We start from the raw sequence: 24,780 nt of genomic DNA, 5'->3' as shown, positions 1-24,780 counted from the left end.
GGCTGTACAGGGGTTCATCTGATCACAAGTCCCTCCACTCCACATTTCAGACTCTTCGTGGGCAAAATACTGAAACCCAGTTTGCCCGTGATTTTCCAGCATGTGTAGTTTAATGAAGAGTTGTGCTTATGTGTTTGTAAATTAATTAAACTCATAGTGTAGGTGTTTTTAATGGTCTTTAAGAAAAATGAATTAAGTCTATTTACCTTTTACTAACACGTTGATTGGATTATATGACTCTGGTCAATTCAATTGATTGGACAGATACACAGGTCTTATAGCTGAGCCACTAAGAACTTGAAGGAGCTTCCTGTAGAGCTCATGTCTCAAGTCAAAGTTTTGGGGAAAGAATTCTGCATAGAAGGTTCCTAGGTTCTGGTCAGACGGCCAGGCAGAAGCCTCTCTTCGGGGAAAGAGCCATTAAAAAGCACCTAAAGGACTCAGACTGTGATAAACAAGATTCTCCGGTTTGATGAAACCCAGATTGAAATGTCATCATGTCTGGACCAGAGTAGGAATTGCCTCATCACCTGACAAATACCATCCCAGCGGTGACGCATGGTCATGATGGCCTCCTGCTGTGTGGCTGTTTTTCAGCATCAGGGATAAAAAAGACTAATTAGACTCGTGGTGAACCTGAAAGTTGTTGGTGCAGAAGACATTGCATTAAACTTTCCCTGATGGTCCGGTGCACTCACGACCTCGGAGCAGGTTGAGGGGTTGGCTTGAAACTAAGCTTCGAAGCAGAGACAAACCGGAAGCTAAAGGGTAGAGTCCTCTAGCATCATTGGACAGACCGGAGAAATGATGAACTGTGACAGAGCTGGAGAGAATCTGCAGGGAAGAATCTGACAATCCCCAAAAACCAGGTGTAGAGCTTGTTAAGACATAACCAAGAAGACTTGACCCTGGAATCACTTCCAATACTACCTCAACAGTTCGAAGTAAAGGATCTGAATACGTGATATTTCAGTTTCTCCTTTTTAATGAATTTGAAAAAGATATCTAGGTTGTTATAAAGGAGGACACCTCACACAGTAGTTATATTGTATCTAGTGAGCATAGTGGTAGTTTACTTTGGTTCCAGTATCGAAGTCTGTGGTGTCACTCAGTACCTCCCATCCTCTGCCAAGGTCACACTGGATAAAAGACAGCTTCTTTTCATTAAATGTTTTGAGCAGAGTGAGTTCATCTTCCTTCACAGTTTTGTATTCACTTAAGCAGGTTTGACTTTGATTTTTAAAGATTGCAATCGTCCAAAGGTCCCACTGCTGCTACAAAAACAAAAAGAAGTCGTGCTGCTTACTAAAAATCCGGAATATTGCAGCACTGAGTGAGTCTGTCTGTGCACAGGAGAGGATGAGCAGTGACATCTGTCATGAGCTGAGCTGAGAAACATTTGAAATGAAATCAGGTGAAATGATCCGACACCAGTGGCTTCCCATCAATCTAAAGACGTACATGTCTGCCTTCAAAGTGTTTGCACGACGCTTGATTAGTAGCCAATGAGCTGCAAGAACATCACAGTGCTCATTTTAACCCTTGACGTCTTTTCTCTTGTTAATTTATTCCTTAGTCCTTCATTCAGAAGTAAATAGCAATTTTTGTTAGTACAGTTGTGTGTTTATTTGTGTGTGTGTGTGTGTACTGTATATTTGTGTGTAGTAGTCTCACTCATTTCCTCGCTCTTCAGGACGAGGTACTGACAGTAATCAGGCGAGTGGACGAGAACTGGGCAGAGGGCATGCTGGGAGACAAGATCGGCATCTTCCCAATTCTCTACGTGGAGGTAAACACACACACACACACACACAGACACACACACACTCTCACGTACCAAAAATAATAGCTCTCACATATCAATTTATTACAGAAAAATAATAATAATATTTTTCTCTGACTAAACTTTATTTGTGTAGCCCTTTTCTTAACAAAATTCAGAAAAATTAAGTCGAAAAGGGATTTTTTTAAGCAATAACGGACGACGCAAAAATGTACTGGATTGTGTGGAAATGTCATATAAACTTTTCGGTTTCTTTGTCATTCACAAGAAGGCGAGTTAGCACTTGCTGCCATGTTTCTTATACAGCGTATTTGAGCTAAATGGTATTCTGCTCCAGTTTGACTTTGTTTCTATTTGATGTTTCCTGTATATTTGATCACTTACGTATTTAAACAGGCAGGTGAACTGTAAAATGTCTGCAGAAATGCAAATTGAATTGACTATGCTGTTTGCAAGTCAAAGGTTTCTTTCCGGGATTTCCTCTCTGTAAAAGGATGAAAGTAAAATCCAGCTCCCCAAACATTTTACCTTCTTTCAAAATGCGACTCCTTTCAAGGCTGAAATTTAGTTCACTTTAATCCGTGTGCAGCTGGGAAACATATCGTGCACATTTCGCTGTGGATGGTATGAAACCCAGTTGTGGAAAAGGGAAGGATGATGTGTAAATCCTTCTTTCATGCTGTTGTTAAGGCTTCTCTTCTCTGTCACCACAAATTTGTCCCTGTCAAAAACAAATGATGAAACCTTCAAAGACAGGAGGTTCACTCACACTGGAAATCATCTCTATGTGTGTCTATGTGTGTGTGTGTGTGGGGGGTGTGTGTGCGTGTGTGTGCTTGCGTGTTATATGATAAGGTCAGATCCAGTGTACTCTGCACTCTGTGTGCTCGTGCACTGTGGCTCATTAATGTAGAGACTGCACAAGACTGGAGACTGGAGTCTTATGGGATGACTCATCCTTCATGCTGGTTTTAAATGTTGCTCTCTATTGCTTTTCATCTGCTACTAAGTGAACATGCACTCAGTCACAAAGACACAATTATAGGACAAAACATGTGCCAATCTCCACATCCATGCAGATACACGTGTGGAATCAATGTTCTGGTCATTGTCTAATCACTCCCTGCAAACTCTTTCTCACTCTTTATCTCGGCCTCTATTGCCTGCTCCCTCTCTCCGGGATTTGCACCCTACATAGTGCTGAAGTCTTGGTTATCCAATCATGCCCCTGAAATTAGCTGCTAGCCCAAACGACTCTCTTAGGTAATGGTGATTAAGCCATAAACTGAGGAAAGTTGGCACAAACACACACAGACACACAGGGGTTCCTATTAAATAGAGATGCATTAATAATTTAGACGTCTCCATGACTCTGACACTGCAGGGGTACACGTGTGTGTCTGTGTGTGTGTTTGTGTGCGTGCAGGGGGTGCCCAGCTGGATTTCTTGCTGAGCTGTGTGTGTGTGTGTGTTTTTGTGTGTGTGTGTGGGGGGAGTGCGACAAGTACCTCTTGTTGCACTCAGAATATGTTGTGAATGCTTGTGTTGGTATTGGGCCGAGAAAGGAGTGTTTCGCAGATGACTGGGACGCCACCAAAAAGTCCAACCACCAGACTGGCCCCCTCCACTCTTGCTTTCCGAAGTGCTCTTGGGCAAGACATTGAACCTCAAATTAGCCCTGATGGCTGTGCCAACAGTGTTTGCATGTTGTGTGATAGAAAAAGCGTTGTGTATAAATGTGTGCTGGAACGGGTGAGTGCGACTTGTAATGTTAAGAGCCATGAGTGGTTTATAAGACTTTATAAGAATAGAAAAGCTCCGACCGATAAGAGTTAGTGAGCTGAAGGATGAAGCATCATTGTGTACAGTTTTAGAAACAGCCACAGAGAGGGAATCAGCTGCAGGTCTGGAAAAGTGGGTCACATCAGAAGACACTACAGGAAACTGTGAAGTTCATTCAGGGTGGGGGGCAGAGCCTGAATTGAGCGTGCAGGAGGCAGAACATGACGTGAACAGATTTCCGCTGTGGAAATCCCATGTTTTTGTAAACACGCACAATGACAGAGGCGTGGGCCCTAATCACCGAAAGCTCTCGCATCTTAGAATGTCTAAAGCAACTGTTTCTCTTCCTGAGATCTTTGTATTTTCCCAGTTTAGTGTCCGTCACCAGTAAAGCAGTCATCAGCGAGCCCACTCACTCACTGTGAATTCTCCTTAATTTTTTGGGACGTTAGACGATGTTAGACGATGCTTTTTGTACAATGTAATGTTTTGAAACATGATCAGCTGACTTTTATGAGTTTGTCTTGAGATGGAATAAACCACCAGCAGAATTAGAAAAGTTTAAAAAGACTGTTATTGTTGTTCTTTATGGCTCCATGCATCAGTGGGACATTTATAGTTTTCACTGTTACTGTTAACGATCTGCATTACATATCTCTGTGCTTTCTACCTTAGCTGGCTTCTAAACTTTTATTATGATACTTTCATTTGGCAGCAGTTATAGCTGCACTTGTGGAAAATGAATTGACCATAACTCTGCAAATGAAATGTAATTCCACTGAGGTTTTGTTTGCTGCTTCTTAAATTATGAACTTCAGTAATTTAATAATCCTTTCTCGGTGTGGGAGACTTCCCTCTGTCCTCTGCTCTGGGTGTAATGAAAAAACTGCGACTGAAATAATGTGGTCAAAGCTCAAAGTGGAAGTTTTGAAGATTTGGATTTAAAGATCTGTCAATAGGATTCTCTCATTCTCTCTTTCTCTATTCTCTCTCTCTTTCTCTATTCTTCTTTCCTTTCTACCTAGCTCATGCTTATGCACTTTACCGTCTCTGCAGCAGGAGAGAGAAGCCACTTGCCACTGGTTTTGTCTGCGTGCATGCGTGTTCGTGTGTCCGTGCATGCGTGTGTGTGTGGGTGGGTGTCCGTGCATGCGTGGTCATGCATGTATCTCGCTGGCTTACCGTTTTCACAGTGCAGACAAAAGCTCATCAGCTCAGGCCTGGATATAACCTGGAGAGATCGCTCACCCTCCAAAAGACGCAGAGTACACAGTGTACAGTGAGCAGCCAACATAATAGAGGACCTTGGAGATTTCATTCAGGCCAAAAATTCAGCCAAACAGCAGCGGGTGAAAAGCTGTCTCTCTCTCTCTCTCTCTCTCTTTCTCTCTCTCTCTCTCTCTCTCTCTCTCTTTCTCTCTCTCTCTCTTTCTCCTCCCTTATCTCCTTTACTGCAGCATTACTTGGCACTATAATGTTGGTCGTCAAGAGGAAACTGACACGTGTGCCGTGTGTGTGTGTGAGACTGGCAGCTAAGGTATGTGTGTGTATATGGAGACACAATCTTGAATGTATGCTTAAAAGTAACTTAAAATATAAGTTTTTGGAGTGCTTTTGGACTGTGTGTGTGTGTGTGTGTGTGTGTGTGTGTGTGTGTGTGTGTGTGTGTGTTTGTGCAAGTTGGCGTGTCCTCATGAGAGTAAACTGAGTTATATCTGCAGCATCAATCCATCAAGCTCATTAGCATATGATTTGGCTTTGATTAGCATATCTATTAATATGGAAATGCTACATCGCCAACACTGAGCTGAGACGGCTCGGCCCTGCACTCTCCGTCTCATGCACACACACACACACACACACACACACACACACACACACACACATACATGGTGCTTGGCTTCCTCTCTAGGGATTGTTCTGGAGTTTGAGGTTACGTTAAACAGACATGATTTTGATGTAAATGAGGTCTGAAGATGATGTTGACTGTCAACACATTAGTTCTTGTTACCCTGTTTCAATCCGGCCTCTCTCTCTCCGTGTGTGTGTGGGGGGGCCTGCTCTAAATTCATGACCCACTATATCTTAACACCAGAATTAGACCACGACCTTCAGAGTTTTACGAAGTTTACTCCAAGAATTGTCCATCAAGGATGTTAACATTAATCTAGGGACATTAAACACACCTTCGCTGTAGGTGTGAAATTTGCTCTACTCGTTTGCTTTTACGCTGTAGAGATAAGTACGGAGAGGGAATGTTAACTACAGCATTTTCACTGAGGCGGGTGTTGAACAAAACGTCCTCGAAATGAAAGCAAAATAGCTTTTTTCCTCAAGTGTCACTGTCGAGTGCCAAGAGTGGTGTACCGCGTTTAGCTTCAGGAATTCATCACATCGGATGTTAAATGAACTATTCAAAAATAGTATTATCTTTGCAATAGTTTGGCCTCAGACATGGTTTTTCGGTTTAATCAAGACAGATATATATATATATATATATATATATATATATAAAACTGTTTTTAAAAGGGCTGGATTGGAATTTCACAGATCTGAAAACGCTTTAATGTTAAAGCCATGTCAAAGCCGTATTTCCCATTATTTATCTGGACTGTGGTTGCCACTACATGATGTGTTGGTTTGTTTTTTTACAATTCTCATAATAGCATTAGAGATTTCTGAGTGTTTTTCTCTTTTGACGCACTGTATATGCTATTTTCCGTGTGTTTACTCGCGCCGCTGTCCATAAAACTGTTACGGTTCACGCAGTCAGACTTTCCTCTGCAGTTGTGGGCGTACCAGTTTGTGGCATTCCCTGCAGTTTTCACTCTCACTCAAGAACTTGGACTGAAGAACTTTCGCTCTGAATCTGTTTGCGTTAGAGCCAATATATGCTGGTCCCACCCTCCCCCCGAACCCACATTAGATTGACTTAATTCTGGAGGAAACGCTGCAGACAAAGTGAAACAATATTCCTGGATTAGCCCATTTTATCAGATCCATACCAAAATGTAATTGGTTCTTTCCTGATCAATGCAGCATCTTACCGCTAAGTTTCATTGTAATGCGTTTAGTAGTTTTTGCGTAATTCTTCTGACTAACAGACTGACAGACAGACTCCTTGACAGAGGAAACAAATTTATTGAATCAAATCATTCATTGGCTGCTAAGGAACATGACTAGATAGTTTACACATCTAAATGAATGCCCATCTTTGCATGAGCTGGTTATACACAATAGTAAGATGTGTTTTCCTCCACCTCTGTTACACTTCTACATAAAACCAGTCAAGACATTAAATGTCAGAGTGAGTGGTGTGACCTTCAATCAGAAGTCAGATCTTTCTTTCTATGCAGTTTCTGTTGGAATATAAAAACAAAACAACATTCACCACCATTGTTAAAATCCAGGGCTGTGACCGGACCATTCAATTCATTATGCACTGTGTGCTGCAGGGAATGTTTACTTCTTGTAGAGATGGATTAATTTGCTAATGCTGAAGGTAAACAGAAGATCACAGCCCTGACATACACTTAACGCTGTGGAGGATACAAACACAACAAAGCTAAAAGCTTATTTTCTTTTGGGCCATGTAAGAAAGAGTAAGATGTTTAGATCTTAAAGTCAACCATTACTTCTGAGGGTTGTGTAGTTTATTGCACAAATCCTCATCATGCAGCTCCATCCATATGATCGCAGATATAATACCTAACAATTAATAAAACAATGTGAATGTCTCAAAACAACTAGGCTTGTGCAATCACAGTTTTCAAAATTTTTTCTAAGATGTTCAAACCAAAAATCCCCAATTGTATTCAAGGTGATTTAACTTTGGTTGCCTTTTAATTGGACAATATATTTTTATCCGTGACTTTGCCCATCTCTGCTATAACATGTGGGTCAATTAATGCATCATGAATGAAAACCAACTCCCAGCTAGTTAGCCAGTCAGCTGTTTTTTTTTCTTCCATTGTTTGTATTGATCGCTGGTAACAAATCACGATTATTAATTGCCGTTTGCTGCGCCTTCCGGTAGCCAAAGCACTTCCAGTAAACTGCACTGCACAAGTGACCCCAGAGGATTGTGGGACAAGAAATGGTGATAACAAAAACTCCCATGATTCCACGCTGCCTCATGACATCAGACTATGTCTTTTGTTATTTGTTTTGATTAAGAGACCCGTTGTTGGCCGAAGTTACCTCAAGACGTAGTCCTTCATTCCTCCTGAAATCCACCGACATGCTGAGGTTACATCTGATTCTTACAACCAACAAAAGTAGAAAGGGATGTTCACCTTTCTGTGAGTTATGGTTGCATCTGTGTGTTTGATGGAGAAATGGTCAGAGTGTGTGTTGCTCTCTCTAGACCATCTGCTCTAAGTGATGATGGTTACACTCAGTTTGAAAAGCTGCCAAGAAGAAGAAGTGAGGAGAGGCCACACAAACCCACTTGTTATGATGATGTGTTTGAACCACTGAGTCCTGACATCTTACACCCGAACTACCTCTCCTCCCAGCTAAACGAAACGGCCAAGCAGTTGATGGAGATCGACAAACCGACGCCAACGAACGCTCCAGGCCCGAGCTCCGAACCCGCCCCGTTGGGCCCCTGCTCTCCCGGCCCCTCCCCCAGTGCCTCCCCGTCAAATGGGAACGGCTCTGGCCATCGGCGAGGCGAGGGAAAGAAAAACGCCAAGAAGCGACACTCGTTTTCGGCCCTGTCCGTCAGCCAAAGGGCCGCCCAGCTCAACAACAGGCACAGCATGGAGATCTCCCACCCGGTGCTCATCAGCTCCTCTGACCCCAGAGCTGCTGCACGCATCCAGGTACACACACACACACACACACACACACACACACACACACACACACACACACACACACACTCTCTCTCCCTAATAATATGTACCAGTGGTAAAGATATCTCAGTCTAGTTAAACAGAGTGTAAGTATTAAAGCAACACAACCCAAGATTCGCTCATTACTATACTTGGGCTCGCCCGTCATTTTGTATGCAGAATTTTCTGTGAATGAGTTGACAGAGATTTTGCCAAAACTTATTGGGTTAGTTTGACTAAATTTCCAACTAAATCTCTTATTGGAGTGGGTTTACCTATGTTCTGACGATAAAAATGTATCGTCACTTACACAGCCCAAGGAGACATAGCAATAAAGTTATGTCTACCAACATCAACAAAGCCTGGTTGGCATCTGTCTTGCATCCTTTAGCGTCTTTCAGGGCTCAGCAATACGGGAAATACTCAGATAATGACTCACTGGATCACTTTCTCCTTTCCTCATATTCTTTTCTTTAAGCTGGTCATGGATTGTATATGTAAAAACCTAAATATGAAGAGCGTATCATTGAAATGCTTTTAAATTATAATTAATGTGTATGTTACGGAAGCACATGAGTAACTTTGTCCAGCTGATATTTCATATTCAGTCTCTAAACATTGCACTTTCATTCTGCAAACTGGATTTCCCTTTGGCAACTCTTTCCCTCAATATAAACCTTCCCCCAATCATCCATTCCTCTTTCTGACAGCTTTCAACTGCACAGCGTTGCCTGTGGTTGCATTCACACCTGTGCTATAAGTGTTTTTGCTTTCTCTGAATAATACCCAGGATGCATACTGCCAAGCTGGAAAGGAAACAGGCCCCCACTACAAAAAACTAACAACACTCTGCATGTATGTTTGTGTTTGTCGTCAGGATGCTTCCCCCCCTGGTCCCTCTCCCTCCTCGACGGGGGTCCTGGTGCCCCCCAAAGTGGCATCCATCACCTCGGAGCTGCTGGCCCATGCCAAGGTGCAGCTGCCCCTCAACATGTGAGTACGCCTCAGGGTGCTGTCAGAGCCACACACCTGCTTCCTGGGTGTTTAGTTCCTCCTCACTCCCGCCTGTTCCCGTTTTATTAATGTGTGAATTTGCGCCTGAGAAGCAAGTATGATTTCTGAACCCAGCTTCTGGCTGTGTTAAAAATATTTCTTCTGTAGTGTGCCCAGAGATATTGGCCGTGTTCCACTACCTCTGATACTACATTTACTCCTCCACTGGTCAAGGATGAAATCCTCAGAAACGACAATACAGTCACAAGTACAGTTACATCAGTCTTTCATAACAAGGCTTTCAACAGCCACAGTCTGTACTGTGCGTACTCTGCATTTTTCTGCGGTGTGTTGTTTGCTTTCATAAGCTGTTTTCAGACATGTACTGAACTCTGGATTTTCTCCTGATACTTTGGATGTGAGAACACAACAATAAACATTTTTACTGCCAGCCCCCTCGTAAAAACTCCAGAGAATGTCCAAGTGAGAATGTGGGAGTACAGCAGGATTTTGTCTGGAGAATTCACAGCGAGTAAGTGGGCATGTTGATGACATTTTTAACACACGATGGATGTAAAACTTAAAAATAAAAGAATATAAATATTTCTACACGTAGAAGACACAGACAAATAGAGTTTCATAAGGTTTTGAAGATAAGAGCCGACGTCGATGTTGAGATTCCGGACAATCTCCTGCTGCATTCTTCATATGTGAAAGGCAAGGTCTGTAAAATGACCCAACCTTGAAAACAGCTGTAGAGATGAGCATTGGGAAATTCAAAATGAACCAGGAACGATGTGACTTTAAGTCTTTACTATCCAATGCAGCACTGGATATACATTAAGCTTAGAATCAGTGCAGAGCATTCTGCTTTAATGTTTCCACTTTTTTTGTGGTACGAAACAAGTCGAAAACAAGTGAGCCTCAATCCGAAAACCTAAAACAAAAGCTGTAAACAGTATGGCAGTAGCTCACATATCAAAAATGATAACAGGGAAGATTTTGGCAGTTGCAGAAGTGAATAATTACAGCTATGTTGTTTCAATTCAATCAAAATGCGTTATTCGTCACTTAGGGGACAATTCGAGGTGGGAAAGCAAACAAAAGTGCACAGACAATTCATCCACACAGATAAAGGTGTGTTTGAATACTAAAAAATCTAAAAATGAAAAATATGGACCAACGCTGGTGTCTATGTGCTGTTTACAAAATCATGTTCTCTCTCCACCCCTCACCTGAACACACCGAGGATTTCTGTGATGATGCGCACGTGTCTGATGGGAGAATCTTCTGCTATGTTGTTCATGTGTGAAAGGCAAACTCAGAGGAAAGTCCAACCCCAATTGTGTGGACATGTGTGTCATTATATATTTTGTCCATCTTGTTAATTATGTCCAATATAACATTGGATGTGTGGTTCACTCACACTCGGCTGTGGATGTACAATTCTACGAATTCATGTTGTGAAATTCTCTCAGTAAAAAATGTGGGTGCAGAGACACCGTCCACATCAATATCAGCCTTATGAACTTTCTCCCTTGCAACCAACACCAGACAAACAAATCACATTCTGCACTGTGCTAACTGCATTAGTTTCACTTGGATTCATCAGATGCATACGTGGAATGTTTGAGTCGTCTATTAGGAAATTTTGCTTTTATCCTCTACTCATGGTCAGTCGACAGCTGATGGAGAAAGGGGGCAGAGAGAGAGTGTCAAAAATCTTGAACTGCAAATGTTCCAATGTCACGGTCAGCATCTTAAACCCGCAGGCCACCAGGAACTCAGGCAGGCAGTTGTTCTTTTTTATTTGTCAAAAATGTACCTGTACTAATGTGCCAGAAAATCTAATTCCGTAGCTCCACACAGATATTTCAGTGCTAATATGACTCGGTGTTCATACACAGGACAAACTGCACAGGCTGCAGTTAGAGGCTCTGCTATTGATTTTGTCGACTTCACACTGGCCGATAATTTCTTAAACGGATTAAGGGCCCAAATCTACCTGACACACTCTCACGGGCACAATTATATTCTCATGGAAATGTAACAACTCCAGTCACATCCAGATGGCCGGTGCGCAGAGCGGGAGGGTTCTATAATTTACCTAGTAATTAATGTGGCAGGTAACTGCCAGAAAATCACAGGTATCTACAGACAGAGCTTGTTCTCGGACTAGTTTGAGTTTTAGAGCATGAGGTGAGGGAGGATATTTTGGGATATTTGTGGAAAATGATGACATTTGTTCGGTTCTCCCTTCTTCCGAGGTTAGAATTAGCTTTACGGATTAAAAGGGGACAGGGAATGAAGTGCCAGTCAGGGTCTTCAGGGGTATGGAGGAAAAAATGAGTGAATCTGCTCTTCAATACCAATCTCGTGTCCCGCCTGCAGGATCTGAGTCAAATACAGCAAAGTCACATTTAATCAAATATAGTTTGATTGTATTAAAGCAGTGCTGCAGGTACAACCACACTTTTGTTGTGCACACGTACCGACACACATGCATGCACACACAATTGCATACAATTAATACACGTGCACACACACACACACACACACACACACATGCACATGAATGTCCGTCCGGAGCAGGTTTGTCCCACTGATGAGGTCGGACGTTTCCATCTTGACCTGGCAACCTTGTCTGTTGCCATGGGGAGATGGGAGACAGTTCCCACATCTGTTACCATGGCAACGGGAGGCAGCGCATATAGTGCTTGTTTACTCTTTTGGTCTGATCGTCTTCTGGTGGAGTCTGGCACCACTGACTACCAGTGTCTCCCAGCGACAGGACCAGGGACTCGGCTATGTGATAACGCAGCTGAAATAAACAATACGCATGATACATAAATACAGTCTGTGGGAAGATGCTAAATACTCCATTCATCAGTGTGCCTGTTTCTATAGGCACGTTAACAAGGACATGTTGATTAGGCAGCCATTCACCACCGGACTGTTTGGGAAGGGGAGATCATTCAGTCCGACACAGCCCACATGGGGGATGACGTACTGTAAATCAAAATATGATTCAGTCCACCCCAATAAACTGCAATGTGAAACTTGATCAATTGTTTACAATGTAACAAAGACACAAACCTTTGCTCAGGCTTCCATGGTGAAATCTTATTTTGGGCTCATCTTTGTTAATTAGTCCAGAGAAAATGAAATTCTTTTCTCCCTTTTCTACACACTGACAGTAATTTCTACTCATTTTATGAAAGGATTAATTTACTAATGTTCACTTCATAATTGTGAGTTTAGACTTTGCTCAAACAGCACAACACATTAGGACTAAACCACTGGTTTTGAAATGAAGACGTCCAACGAGAGAAGAATGGAATGAAACAAATAATTTGATTATCTGTCTTACAATATTTGCTTCAGTTTTTCCGACAGTATTTGACTCACCTTCCCATTTCGTCTGTTGCTCATTTTGTCGGCTTTGTTCCCCAGATATCTGGCTCTGTACGCCTACAAGCCCCAGAAGGCTGACGAGCTTGAACTTAGGAAAGGGGAGATGTATCGGGTGACGGAGAAGTGTCAAGACGGATGGTTCAAAGGCACCTCGCTGAGAACAGCTGCCTCCGGTGTCTTCCCAGGAAACTATGTCACCCCCGTGTCCAGGTCAGTGAGCCCAGGCATGGGCGGGGGGGAGCTTGGGTATTGAGGTGACACAGCCTCCCAGGGGATTATGTCATTCCTCACAGCCAGATAAACGCAAGTAGCAATTATAATCATATCCTATAGGGCTGTGCAGTTGGTGATGGAGGTTGAAGTAGCTCTTCATTTGCCCGATGTGAGAAGTGAATTGCTGCAGAAGTGTGAGCACAGTTAATTCCCCAAAGCCACATGTCCTGTTCAAACCTCACCTCCATTTATTTAGTTCGATCATGTGAGTTGAACAATAGAATACAATCATGCCAAGGTCCCTAATTTTTATCCAAACACAATAACACTAACACAGTAGTTATGATTACAATTTTTATTTTTCATATTCATTTTCAAGCTCCGACAAAAGATACAGATCCGCCTGAGCAGCGTAATTTAGGTACTTGTTACAGGAGGGAATCGTACAGAGTGTGCTCCGGCTGCCAAAAGACAAACGAATGTTTTGGACTTTTGATAGCTGAGTCGTAATCTGCAGATACTGCATTCCTCATGGAGATAATGCATTGTTCCCGCGTCGGTCTGTTGTGTCCCACATGTCAGGATTACGTTTACACCTCGGCACTGAATGTTGGTTCAGATCCAGGAATTTGGTTCCCCTTTTTTTCAAGCATGGCAAGACAATTTTATAATTCATGGGTTTTGATGAAATAAAGGATCTAGTGATTTTAAATGTGGTCTCATAAGCAGACTGTCGGGCCTCGGTGGAGGTATGTGCGCCACCTCTGAGTGGAATTCAGTATAAAATGTAATCCTCACAATCCATAGTGGAACAAGGTAAATACATTTATATAAGTCATTGAATTTGATTTCAATACAAGCTTGAATCAAATATTGGCTAATATGCAAAACAGCAGTCAGCACAGACTGGCTCTCCTAGTGTTTGGCCAGCACTATATATTCAATGTAGATGATTATCATCATCATTGTTACTGTTGGCATCCTGACCAGGGAGAGCACAGCTGTTAGAATCAAATCAAACAGAAGAATGAGTGTTCTGAAAGCATATTTGGGGAATTTAGTCTCCCTCATTATGACTGAACATGAAAACATTTCCAGTGGCTGTATCTAATCTGTATTCTGCTCCGTGATGCATTTGAAAAAAAAAAAAAAAACATAAGAGGAGAAGAAAAGTGAAAGCGAGGGAGATTTAGGATAATAGCTGGAGAGAAAGAAAAGAGAGGGAAAAGGGAGGGAGAGAAAGATAATGAGAAGATGATGTGAAAGATATGGTACTGCGGGATACTCGGATGGGGGTGAGAGAAGAAATGAGAGGTAGGGGAGGGTAAACGGCTCAAAGGAAAGGGGTGATGAAATAGAAGGAGGTGGAGGAAAACCGAAATAGATGAGTTGAAAACAAAGAAACAACTTGATGAGGAGGTGGAAGGAGCAGGTAAAAGAAAGAGAGTGGCAAAAAGAGATGAAATGGATGCAAAAACAGCAGGTGTCTCTCTTCACTGGATATGAATGGCTGCTTCACATTCTGCAGTTACGCAATCTCTGGAAAAGCGAGCGAGAGAGAGAGAGAGAGAGAGAGAGAGACAGAAAGAGAGAGGTAGAATGGGCGAGTAATCAAATGAGAGGTAATTTGTTATTTCTACACAAGCATACTCTCTTCTTCTTCCTCCACTCCCCCGCCCGAACCCCCCAACCTCTTCCCCTCTTTTGTCTGCAGTGCAGCTCAGAAATGTCTCAGTATGATAATGAGGGTCTGCCAAACATGCACACACACACACACACACACACACACAAGCACAGCCAGCCAATACATGCTGATTTTATGGATATGTCGTACTTTTTAAAATGCACTTAAATGAGGCAGTATCTAAACTTAATCAACTTATTAAAGAAATGTGAAGAAATAACAGCATCATGTGGAAACCCATGCTAACCTACCAGCCGTAAACCAGCCGTAACTTCGTAACTTAAGAGGCGATAAAGAGTCCACTGTCAGGGCTGGCACTTTTTCTCTAGAGATGTATTTTCCAGCAATTTCGCCTTTATCGACAGGACAGTAAGCGACAGAAAGAATGGGGGAAGACACGCAGCAAAGGGCCAGGTCAGGAGAGCACTAAAGTCTCCATTTGCTTCGGCCTTTTTTTAAATTTGATCAGTTATTCGGTCCAACATGAGATGAAGAAGTAGTAGCTGTGAACTGTCTCTGTGACAGACTTCCCCCTCCCTCAAGCTCAGCTGTCGACACTGCTGCTCGAGCTGCTCCTCCTCTCCTTCCTCGAACCTTTCACGACTGCCAAAAAAACACCAAACGAGGCGAAGGAGGAAGAGGTCATAACAATGTCCCTCTTAATGAGCGAAGCCGAGGCAAAGCTGTAGAGGGCAGATTCAAAATTCTGACCAACTCACTTAACCTCTCCTCAAACTGTTTGGCCATATCTTAGTGTGTCACTTGCACTTTTGACTACTTGCAATGTCCAAGTGGCAGCTTTTTAGAAAATGTGCACAAATACAGTTGAAGTAGAAGGTTCCGGCTAAGTATTAATCCAAAATTGGGCATAACAGAGCCTTTCACTAGAATCATTTGAGATTTTTTAGGATTTTTACACCCTGTTATGAGTTATCATAACTCCTCTTTTTGAACTGTATTAAGGCTTCACAAAAAGCATTGAATACATCAATATGGGGCTTTACAAATTCCAAATGTATTTATCAAATTTTATTCGCATAGCACATATTCACAAATAAGAATATGTCTCATAGGGCTTAACAAGGTGTGACATCCTCTGTCCTTAACCCTCAACAAGGGTAGGGAAAAACTGCTATCCTATTAACGCAGGAAAAAAAGATGCTGAGTGTAGCTGAACACATCAAGAAAAATTACAATATTTACAACATTGATTAGAAGAAACAGTTATCAACATAATGGAAAGGTGTGTCAATGTTAAACGTCTGTATACATAAGTAAATGCCTGATGGAGATGGAGGGAGAAGCAATGACAGTTGAATTGGAGGAGTTAGTGCCAGCTGCCACCAGGATCACGCTGCACCACCACCCACGATCAGGATCCATGGGTTTACAAATCCAGGTGTAAATCTCAACATATCTAAAAAGCAGTTAAATAAATGTGTTTTGTCCCTTAAGAACCTTAACTCAACAAATCTGTGAATATCTTTGCTGTTTCTGTTGGTTGAAAAAAACACACACGCACACGCTCAGGAAGCCATAACACGGTATGTGCATGACGGGAAGTCGATGAGCAGCCATAAGAGTGTGAATACCACTGCGTCGATGATGTTCGCCTCACTGTTCTGCCATTCAGCGCTCTGCAGCCTGCAGCTCCAATGCAAGTTACAGCAGGACCCTATGTTGTGATGATCCACCAGTCAGATAATGGCACTTACATCATTCCCTATGACAAAGGATAATGGAACCGTTTGTCGCTCCTGCTCTGCCATTATGGACAAACTACCAGCGATAAACGTTTTCTTCTAAACAAGAGTCCACACTTTGTTAGTGGCTTTGTGAGGATATACTCTACCTATAGGCTCTTTGTCGCTTTGAGCTAGTGCTACTATCCTGGTTATTGCTGATTCATTTCACTATAAGGACCGGACAGTTAGCTGTTGTTTAGAGTTAAATGCAGATAAGACTGAACTTCTTATCATAACTCATGATAATGTCTAAGGTATCCTCGTGTTTATAGAGATTCTTAGAAATCTCTATAATTTGTTATCAGTCTTCAGTTTTCAAACAACGGCACATCAAAGCTCTGGTCCCCTGGGCATTCAAAGTGTATTAATATTAAACATGCAGTTTTTCTTTCTGTTAACAGAGGTAAGAGCTGATGGAAACCACCAAACATCAGATCAGATCATTTGAAAATTGACAAGTCAATATCTCTCTACTCTCTCATCTTTGCAGGGCTCCATTCGGAGTGGGTGCTACTCGCAGCTGTCTGTCCAGTCCAGTCGGTGGGTGTAGTCAGGTGGGGAGCAAAGTCCCTGACCCTTCGTCTCCGGGGTCCCCGGGGCCCTCTTTGCCCCGTCCCTCCACCCCACTGGTAAACTCAGCCAACTCTATTAACGCCGTCAGTCCCGCCTCCTCGCCCCAATCTGCCGCCGCCCAGCTGAAGAACTGCCTGCGCTCGAGCCAACACACAAACCAGGCACGCACCTCAATGCAGCTGGGTGAGCTAAAACACACACACGCACACATACACACACACACACACACTTATGGTGAAACTCAAGAAAGACACAAATGAGAACTCAGAAATCGAGGTACTGGTGTGAAAGACGAACCGCCTGCTGTGAAAGGAGAGGTGAATCTCGTTACACTCCTCCTGAGAGATGTAAAGTAAGTGAAGAGAACGTATTGATGACATGTAGACGTCTCCTACTCTGGTAGTTTTCCAAACTTCAATCCTCTGCAACTTCACCCCATGCGATGGCTCACCAGCCGACAGCCTTAAAGGAGCAGAGTCCAGATCATGTGGGACCTCGCAGTGTTGTAGGCCCGTAGTCTCTGATTACAGTATAATAGGATATTGATCGGTCATTAATTCAAGTTGCCTCCACACCATGTACAAATATTCAGGCATATGCTCTCAGCAGCGTCTTTGACCTCCACTTTCATCAGTGCTGTTAGTCATGTGTTAAAAGAGAAGCTGGATAAAGGCCAACATGAATGAAGAGAATGCTGGAACATTCAAGGACAAAAGTATGTGGACAAGCAAACATTACAAACATGTTTAATATTTCCTTTTACAGCCGTGGGCATTTGAGAAGACACATAATGAATTATTAGTTTGTATTTTTTTTTTATTATTACAATCATTATTACCTAGTTGGCCAATTTTAAAAGGCCAACGTTCATAGTAACGCCCCCTAACAAGCAATAAGCCAGCAGTGGTTGATACTTACACAGGAAGGGTTGACCAATCACAATAGAGTGGGCCTGCTGGCCAATCAGAGCAGACTGGGTTTCATCATGTTTAGTTATCATGATGCATATGACATCATAATACCCAACATTGATATAATAGATGCCTCGTGGCTCACCTGAAGTACGTCCATGTAAAGCTAAATCAAAGGCCAAGATGCTCTGGAAGCAGGGGACCAATCAACACAGAGGGTGCTCGCTGGCCAATCAGAGCAGACTTCATCAGGAGTGGGGGCCTTAAAGAGACAGGGGCATTTCAGACAGAGGCTGAAAAGAGGAGCTGCAGCAACGGACAATATGAGGAAAGTGATGCATCTGCTGAACATTAGAGCATGTAAACGTTTTTAAGTAATAACCCACCTTAAAATTATGATCCTGAATATGAGCAGAATATGTCTCCTTTAATAGCCTCTTTAAAGAGCAGAGAGGGTACAGAGATGATGGGAAATGAGGGGAGAGAGATGACGCATGAAAGGCGACAAAGGTCCGCAATTAAACCAGGGACATCGCAATTATATTGCCAGTATCTAACCTCTGTAGCTCAGGAGGAGACCCCTACCCTGCATGGGACTGACCTTTGGGAAAATAGATGACAACATGATAACCCCACAACAAAAAGAATGCAGACGGCTGCTGGAGTCTTACTGTGAGATGACATAAGGCCACCATGTTTTCGTTCTGTGAACACTGAAACAGAATTGTATTGGGGTAAATCCATTCTGCATGTATTTCTTTCTGCAAAGTCGTGTGTATGAGAGGGTTGTGGTATTGGCTGTATCTGCGCAATGTTCACTGCCGGTGTTTTTCTATTGGTCAGTCACACGCACAAACAAACCTGCTTCTGCTAAAGGTCTAGATCATATCAGCCTCGTTCTCCACTCAGAGTCTATTCATTTCTCCAGCATCCCTTTTTCTGTCCTCTCTGTGTCTGCTCTGTCTCCCTGAGAAAATAATGGTGAGGATGAAGAGTACACAGTGTAAGAACATTGCCAAGAATAACATACAGCTACACACACACACACATCTGTACTCCCACATACATACACAAATGAACAGAGACTCACAAACACACGGTGGAATGACATCACTGTGTTTTTTGTTTTATGGAGGCGTAATGACAGAGCTTCATGCCTCCCTCTCTCTCTCGCCACCCCTTTCCCTTTTCTCTCCTTTTTTCTCTCTCATACACACACAAACACACACATACACACACACACACACACACACACTCATGCATCTGGTCTCCATTACAAAATAAAGTATGTGCATAGTTCTGGCGTTTAGTGGTTTTATCACATGACCAGTTCGCCTCTCTGTGGATTTCTGCACGGTACTGCAGTGTAGAAGAGCAGGTGGTTAGCAACCATGTGTGTGTGTGTTTATGAGTGTGTATTATTGTGTATTTTTATTCTAAAAGCACCAAATGTCCTCGTACAATTTGAAGGCGAAAAAGGTGCTTTAACAGTCTCAGCCAGTTTTTGTTGCTACACAGGTTCACATCATAGCTAAGAACTCAATTTAAACTTGGATTACTCATTGTTAAGTCCATATGACATAAAAGTCAATGTGGCACAGAATAAAAAATGTGACTAATTTCCTAATTAAAATGAAGGTAGGGCTTTAACTGCTTTTTTAAATCCTATTTCTGTTCACGCTTTGGAATTTTGTTGATTCTCTGCGTTCCGCCCAGTGCATTCTGGGATGTTTTCTGGTCGTGTGGATGTATCTTCCAGAAACCAAAGAGTGAATGTGTCCTTGGTGCTGTTTATCATGACTCATACAGACAGACAGAAGCCTTATTTCAGAGACAGAGATTATTTTAAAACCAAGTCTCTCCTCAGACATTCCCTAAGGGGATCAATATGTTCCCTTTGGCTCTACCACACACTGATGCATGCACTCAGTGACAACCCCTCTCATTTGTACTAATCCATGTGTGTTTGTGTCCTTTTCAGTCCACAGTCCCCCTGCCGGAAGCCCAGAGCGCCCCACGGTGGCCCTGTCTCCCCTGCGTACTCAGAGCTCCTCCCCATCGCGGGGCCCCGGCCAGTCAGGTCGTCCCCTCTCCATGGTGTCTCCGGGACCCAGCTTAGGGCCCTCGCCCCTCTCCTCCCCAGCCTCTCGGCCCCTCCTCCCGCTCTCGTCCCCCCTCTCGTGTCTCACGCCTCCCAACGTGTCGGCGGTGCTCCTCAACGGCGAGTCGGCCATTCCGCTACAGCCGCCGTTCCCGGGCCCCTCCCACGCCCCCGCCCACGGCGTCCTCGCATCCAAACCAGAGAAGGTGAGATTCTTGATGAATTATTACAGTAACCATCAGCTTTGCTTAAACAATAATCCTGTTAGAAATCCTCTGTGGAAACAGATACTGAGTGGCCTTAACTAAGCTGAATTATTTTCTAGAGTTTGATTGTGTTACAAGAAACAAGAGCAATGAGAACTTTTTCTCTAAGAGAATAATTGAAAGTCATATCTCTTTTATTATTTTCTTGAAATGTGTAACCAAGCAATGAATGCAGCAACTTGACTAGATAGGTATACATGTTTGGCTAAATCAACAAAAAATGGCGACTGACTCCTCCCCCGTTGTGCCCAAATGTTCATGGCTGTGTACGCGCCTACACCTGGGTTCTTTGAACATCGTAATGTTTTGTGGAACAAGTGTAGCATCAGCGTCTAGACTGCCAAAATATAAAAGAAGAGGAAATTAGCCTGTTCACCCAGGTGTCTTGTTTCCATCACTGCGGATCAGAGCTGATAAATCCCCTTGTCTTCTGCTGAGTCATTTGACGGGAAGAGATTGCAGATTGTTGTATCCAGTCCCATTACAAACAAAAGCCAGATGTTAGTGGGTGTTGGTGGATTTTTGGACCAGTGGAAAATGGGTTTTAAAAACTTAAACCTTCCTGTGCATATTGACAGATGCAGCAAAACAGGACATTTTAAAGCGATAGTGCACAGTATTCCGTCCATGGTCGCAAATATCTTCATCCCCTGCTCATTAACAAATTCATAAAGTCCAAGCTAATGTCTGATGATGCTTGTTTTTTTCCAATCAACATTTTAAAATCTAAAGAATCCTATCATAAAGTCATGTTACGTCATCTGGTCTTGACATGGTGTAGTGTATGTGAGATCTGCCTTGTGCATGTGTGTGCACCTGATGTCCCAGTAGTCCTCCTCCACCACAGCAAGTGTCCCTCACTGGCACTAATGTCACCATGGACGTTGTGAAATGTGCGGCGTTAAAGCTGTGGATGTTAAGTCAGCTTGCTCTGACAGTGACGGATGGCACCGAACGCTTGCATCTGTCTCAGCTCCATTTGTTTCACCGCTGGCTCCACTGTCTGGGACAGCTCATCTAAGTACATGGCCAGATGACAAACAGCTCATTGACTATGGAACAACAGGCAGCAGCCTTGTTTACATCATCTCTCTCGCATCTCTGAAACTCTTATTTCTAAACAGGCCAGATTCAGGATTATATATCGCGCATTCTTGAATTACAACTAGTGTCACTCAGCTGAACATTTGTTAAAACTAGGCCGTTCGTATAGTCTCATTTCACACTGATATAAAAAATATATATATTCCTATCTCAAGTTTTTTTTTTATGTCTAATCAGATGTTTCGCCAAACATCTGTGGTCGAAATGCTTTGACAAAATTCAAAATCTGCAGAAAACCTGAACACTGAAATTTTTTTTGGCAGGGTACAGTATTGGCACAAAATAATAAGCCAGTGCCATCTTTTGTGAACAAACGTTCAGCCGAACCCATCGTTCACACTACCTGCCTTTGTCACGTTCAGCTTTGCAGAGCAGGGACGTGAGGTTTGAAGTCAGGGCGGTGATGAGTCCATCTTTGTTACGGAGGGAATGATGAAGTGGTTATGATAACTGTCTGGCAGACCGTTTGGATAATCTCCGTTCCACACAGTGTCACATTGTCTGGAGCTCAGCCGGCGTCACCCAGTCACACACCTCACGTCAGATGTGTTTGGAGACAGTTTCCAAGAAATCTGCAAAGGCAGCACGATGGCCAAATAAAAGGATGTAGGACGAGTGTGCAAAACAGAAAAGCCATGTTTAAACAAGGCTTGAGTTTAGAGACACCAACTAATCACATGAGCACACTTTTTTAAAAACTTTTTGCATTGCTTATATGATTTATATTTGACTTTTAAATAGTATTAAAAAGTAAATTCACTCCCCAGAATCAATGTCATGCCTCCTGCTGAGTGAGAACAAAGACAGGAAGCAAAAAGTTTAGCTCCCTTGATCCACTTCTCTTTTCTTCTTCTAAAACGCGTACCTTCTTTCAGATAATTTACCTGAGAAGCATTTAAAGAGCGCTGAGTGTGGGTGAATGAAAGGAATCAAAGAGAACCTAACTCGGTGGGTGTCCAAGACATATCAGCCCTGACTCTGCGATATCACCAAAATCTTATAAGCCGACATGTCCTTACTTGTGACTCCTGGAGGTTAGTCGTGTTTAAATCTAAATGAAACAGGAAGTTAAAACTAAAAACTGCATAAAAAAAAACCCATCAACTTGACCTTAAGTACGAGCAGGAGACATCACAGCCCGGTTCAGTTCACTAACATTTGACAGTTAAATCCTTCCTGAATGTTTATTTCATTTGCATGTGTGTTCATACATTTATAATGAGCGACATCTTCATAAACACACACACACACACACACACACACACAATCTGTGAGGAAAAATATTTATTTTTAGGGCTGAGGATGTGGATTCTTTGACTATTTATCAATTTGAAAAGGTTTTGAAAAGTACATGTTGCAAAAAGAAATGATGAAGTCAACAAATATGGGAATAGATGGGGAATGTTTTTTTGAAGCTGACGGCACGAATGACACTTTGATTCAAGCAGAAAAAAAAATAGTTAGCTATTTATTTATTTTGGTGTTTTCTCCTTTGTTTCATCAATAGGTTGTTGAGTCTGCTGACAAGCTTGTGATAGTATTTGTATTTTGAACTGAGGATTTGTGAATTATGTTAAGTTTCCATTGTTACATTCATTTTAGACTTGTGGGCTTTAGAATCAGATTAAAGAGCGAGTGTTTGCTGCTCTCTAATGGCTCGTTTTGGAACAGCAGCAGCAGTATGACCCACTAATATAAACTGACACACAGGCGAGCACACACCTTCATAGGCGGCAGATTAAGCCTTTAAGCCTGCAGATGAAAGAATCTCTCCTCCCTCGCTTTTCCCTGCATCCCTCTGTTCTCCCCTTCCTCGCCTCTTACTTTCTCTCCTCGCCGTCTTTTCTTTCCTCCTTTCTTCTCCTTTCTCTTCCCTGTCCTCCCCTCTGCCGCTCCCCCTCCCTGAGTCCCTCCTCCACCGCTCCGCTCTCCCTCCATATCCCTCTGCCTCTCTCCCCTCCTGCTCATCTTTATTTTGCCCTCCATCATCTCCTCCCTCTCCCAAATTAAAATTCAAACAAGCTTTATTTGCATGACAGGGAGGAAATCATTTTTGTGTGCGTTATAATTCAGCACCTTGCCAACGCACACTCTGCACACTGGAGGCGACTGGTTTCTCTAGGCAGTGAGTGTCAGTGGTTTTATGAAAAAGGGGGAATGATGGTTTGGGGGGAAAACATTTAAATGATGGGAAACAGAGAGTATCCACTTTTCTGCATGCTGTGAGAAATAATGAAATAATGGTACGTAGGAAAATGCATAACTCTAAAGCAGTGGCATTTATGGGGAGACAAAGAGTGCTGTTATTTTTCCACATCGGGCTCTGAACCAATATTGTTTCCTTTTTTGAATCCTTTGATTTTAATCAGATATCACAACATGTGATCAGGTGAGTTTCCTGTCATATATAATCAGATCGCTGTTAGAGACCTGGGTGGCACGGTGGAAGAGTGGTGTGTTGCCTTACAGCAAGAAGGGTCTTGGTTTGAATCTTTATCTGGAGCTTGAATGTTAATCGACTGTCTTACAGAACCATCTGCAAAAGCATTTAAATCTGGTGTGACAGCTAGACAAACTTACCACAGTAGAAAAATAAGTGATGGGACACAGATGTTTCCAAAATGTAAAATATATAGAAAAAGGTGCAATATTATTATGATTATCCTCAGAATAATTCAAGATTGCAGAGATGCTTCCTCTAAGAGTCTTGACAAGTTGAGATGGTGGAAGCTGGCGAGTTTATGCAGAGACACACGCGCTCCCACTCAAACTCCAGAACCCGGGGAAAGTAATCTGGAGCGCAGACCTCCACCAAGGCCAAACAGCTCTATACATACATTATGTCTGTTTAGCTTTTATAATTTATAATTTCAATCTTGAAATGATAAGGAAATTAAAAAAAAGAAATCCCTGGACATGCTACTTTAACCTAAATTACAAAGACTTTTACAGGAACTTCTCCGGCCCAGGTCCCATGACCTCCGCAAAGTTTACTGCAAATCAGCTCAGCACTTTTTTACGTCTATTGATGGTTTGTACGATTGAAACCACCAATATCTGGACATTTACATTCATGTTATTCTTTATTCTTGGGATTAACACAGCATTTCTTTGGGAAGGGACAGATTTCCTTCCTCTATAGCTCCTGTGATGTGAGGATAGTATTGGAGCTTTCTTGCTGGCTGTGTATTATGGCTGTGTTCAGTCTAGATGCAGTTGCAGCTCTGTTATGTGGTGGTGCAGCTGCCGCAGTTGAACTTGATATTAACCTGAGGAGTAATTATCAGCCCCAGGACTGTGGGGCTCTTAAAGTTGAACAGTCCTTTTCTCTGCTGTTGAACCTACATGTTGCTGCTGTTTGGTTCTTGACACT

At 42.7% G+C, this 24,780-nt stretch overlaps 1 protein-coding gene across 1 annotated transcript in view; it reads left to right on the top strand.

The window, feature by feature from the left end:
- LOC133966792 (E3 ubiquitin-protein ligase SH3RF3-like) overlaps positions 1-24,780 on the top strand; it is a 90,919-nt gene that overhangs the window by 61,841 nt on the left and 4,298 nt on the right. Inside the window, exons 3-8 of the mRNA XM_062401811.1 lie at positions 1,694-1,789; positions 8,083-8,391; positions 9,281-9,396; positions 12,850-13,020; positions 16,943-17,208; positions 19,918-20,243. Of these exons, the coding sequence (XP_062257795.1) occupies positions 1,694-1,789; positions 8,083-8,391; positions 9,281-9,396; positions 12,850-13,020; positions 16,943-17,208; positions 19,918-20,243 (1,284 nt within the window). The remainder of the gene's footprint in view (positions 1-1,693; positions 1,790-8,082; positions 8,392-9,280; positions 9,397-12,849; positions 13,021-16,942; positions 17,209-19,917; positions 20,244-24,780) is intronic.

This window comes from Platichthys flesus, chromosome 13 (genome assembly GCF_949316205.1).
Source record: "Platichthys flesus chromosome 13, fPlaFle2.1, whole genome shotgun sequence".
NCBI classification, from domain to species: domain Eukaryota; kingdom Metazoa; phylum Chordata; class Actinopteri; order Pleuronectiformes; family Pleuronectidae; genus Platichthys; species Platichthys flesus.
Note: the sequence above shows the minus strand (reverse complement) of the source record. Positions and strands in the feature narration are given on the sequence as shown.